Below are 2,658 nucleotides of genomic sequence, written 5' to 3'. Positions count from 1 at the left end.
GAACGTACTTCAAAATAAAAGGTTTTTAATTTCATCTGAATGAAATTAACCAAGCATTACACAAAATCAAAACTTAAGGTCCCAGACTCAACATGATATACTTTTACTACTAAATTTCATCACATATGAAAAAGGAAACATAAATCTATTTCTGCTTTCCATTTCGAAGCCTCAATTCTTCAATAATTTTGGCAGTTCTTAAACCAGACAATAATCATTCTGTGACTGACACTATACTTTTTCTTATTTTTCCACATTACACCCAACGGAAAGTTGAAAATTTTCATTTGCACAGAAAACATTTGGTTTTTGCTTAATAAATCAGAATATTCTTTTAAAGACCTGCATTACCTAATTGATCTCTCTGGGGATTGATTCATTTCACTGAGGGGAAAAATCTCCACAGCCCACATTTTCTATCACTGGTCAAATCCCTTGCAACAGTGTTAAGTAGATAGGATGTGAAAGATTCATGCTGACCACTAGAAAACAAGACCAATTCCACAGTAATATTTACAATCAGGAAATTCACTCAACACAAATTTTTTATAATTCCTTCAACATAGTAAGTGGAAAATTCAATAGTAGCACAGTGCTCAGAACATATAAAAGGTGCTCCATAAATGTTTGCTGAATTAACAAAAACTAATTAGCTAATTCATGTTTTATGTGAGCCTCCTTTGCCCTCACCCAGGAAGGCAGAGGTACCAGTAATGTGAGGCTCCGTCCATTGTCCAGCTTATTCACAGCCCTAGACTACTCCTCACTCCCACTAGACAATGTTCGACCAGGAGGAACAGGGGAAGAAAAGGAGTGACTGGGGAAAGAGGCTGAGAGAGGAGAAGAGAAACGTCCTCTTGCTGTGACCTCACAGCACCCAGGTGAGTCTTGATAGGACAGGTTGAACCACACTAGTCTAACAGCCTCATCCCTCCAGGTCCAGACAAAAACAGGCCATGGGCAATCAAAGCTCCCCAGAGGGCTTCCTCCTTCTGGGCTTCTCTGAACATCCAGGGATGGAAAAGATTCTCTTCCTGGTTGTCTTAACTGCCTACCTCCTGACCCTGCTGGGCAACACACTCATCATCCTGCTGTCTGTGCTAGACCCCAAGCTCCACTCTCCAATGTACTTTTTCCTCTCCAACCTCTCCTTCTTGGACCTCTGCTTCACCACAAGTTGTGTCCCCCAGATGCTGGTCAACCTCTGGGGCCCAAAGACCATCAGCTTCCTGGGCTGCTCTGTGCAGCTCTTCATCTTCCTGTCCCTGGGGACCACTGAGTGCATCCTCCTTTCAGTGATGGCCTTTGACCGCTATGTGGCTGTCTGCCAACCCCTGCACTATGCCACCATCATCCATCCCCGCCTGTGCTGGCAGCTGGCATCTGTCTCCTGGGCTATTGGGCTGGTGGAGTCAGTAGTTCAGACACCATCCACCCTCCGCCTGCCCTTCTGCCCCCACCGGCAAGTGGATGATTTTGTCTGCGAAGTCCCAGCTCTAATTCGACTCTCCTGTGCAGACACCTTCTACAATGAGATCCAAATGGCTGTTGCCAGTGTCCTAATCTTGATTGTGCCCCTCAGCCTCATCCTTGCCTCTTATGGTGCCATTGCCCAGGCAGTGCTAAGGATTAACTCTGCAAAAGGAAGGAGGAAAGCTTTTGGAACCTGCTCCTCCCATCTCATGGTTGTCATCCTCTTCTACAGCTCAGTCATTGCTGTCTACCTCCAGCCCAAAAACCCCTATGCCCAAGAGAGGGGCAAGTTCTTTGGTCTCTTCTATGCAGTGGGGACGCCTTCACTTAACCCTCTCATATACACTCTGAGGAACAAAGAGGTAAAGAGTGCCTTCAGGAGGTTGCTGGGGAAAGACAGGCACTCCCAGGAAAACTTAGGGAGAGCGGCTTAATGTGCTTTAAAATTGAGAAGAGATTCTACATGCTTTTATGAGGAAGTTTAAATTACCCACCCTCTGTCTTCCTCAAATCCATCATAGCACAGCAATAGATGATCGCCAGCTCTGTATGTGTGTGTGAGAGAGGTAGAGACTGAGAATATAGTAAATGGAGCGAAGTACCTTTGTAAGAAAAGATGAATCAAATTTAATATCTCTTCTTTTCTCTATTTTTTAATAGTTCCCCTCCCTTGTCACTCCATCACTATTCACCTCCAATTCTAATTCCTACAGTTATCTTCTTTGCTTCTCTCTTACGTTTTTTCCACTTTCCTATATGTCCGTTTTGCATTGTCCTTTTATTTCATTTCCCAAATAACAGCCAGGGAGAGGGAGAAGCTGAAACCCAGATAAGTTCAGAAATTCACCCAAGGACACACAGTATTAGAACTAAAAGCCAGGTCTGCTGGCTTTCCGGTCAGGCAATGCTCAAATACATGAATACATGCTGTTGTTTTTACACCATAACCACATACCCCAGTCATTGTCTTTAGGTCTGAACAGAGCCTTGGGGAGAAAGATTAACTTCTTCAGTCCTGGTGTTTACTCTCTTACAAAGCCTACCAATTGCAGCTCAGAACGAGAGACTGCCAGGACAATTTTGACATCGAGGACTTTAATGCCATCTACTGGCTAAATATGGTATTGCGTGTGGCATCCCAGACTAGAGTTGCCTGCAATAAACCCTTTGTAAATGCAAGGGTAC

The 2,658-nt window shown here is 44.2% G+C and overlaps 1 protein-coding gene across 1 annotated transcript; it reads left to right on the top strand.

The window, feature by feature from the left end:
* Positions 1-921: 921 nt before the first annotated feature.
* LOC128594192 (olfactory receptor 2H2) lies at positions 922-1,972 on the top strand. The gene has a single exon (XM_053602777.1). It carries the CDS (start codon positions 957-959, stop codon positions 1,905-1,907), a length of 951 nt encoding a protein of 316 aa, XP_053458752.1. The 5' UTR covers positions 922-956; the 3' UTR covers positions 1,908-1,972.
* Positions 1,973-2,658: the final 686 nt, after the last annotated feature.

Source organism: Nycticebus coucang, chromosome 9, assembly GCF_027406575.1.
Source record: "Nycticebus coucang isolate mNycCou1 chromosome 9, mNycCou1.pri, whole genome shotgun sequence".
NCBI lineage: Eukaryota > Metazoa > Chordata > Mammalia > Primates > Lorisidae > Nycticebus > Nycticebus coucang.
The sequence above is the reverse complement of the archived record's forward strand: the minus strand, read 5'-3'. Positions and strand labels throughout refer to the sequence as shown.

Bases quoted from the DNA above. Each gene is read 5' to 3' on its own strand.
- LOC128594192 (XM_053602777.1), top strand. From the start codon at position 957: ATGGGCAATCAAAGCTCCCCAGAGGGCTTCCTCCTTCTGGGCTTCTCT.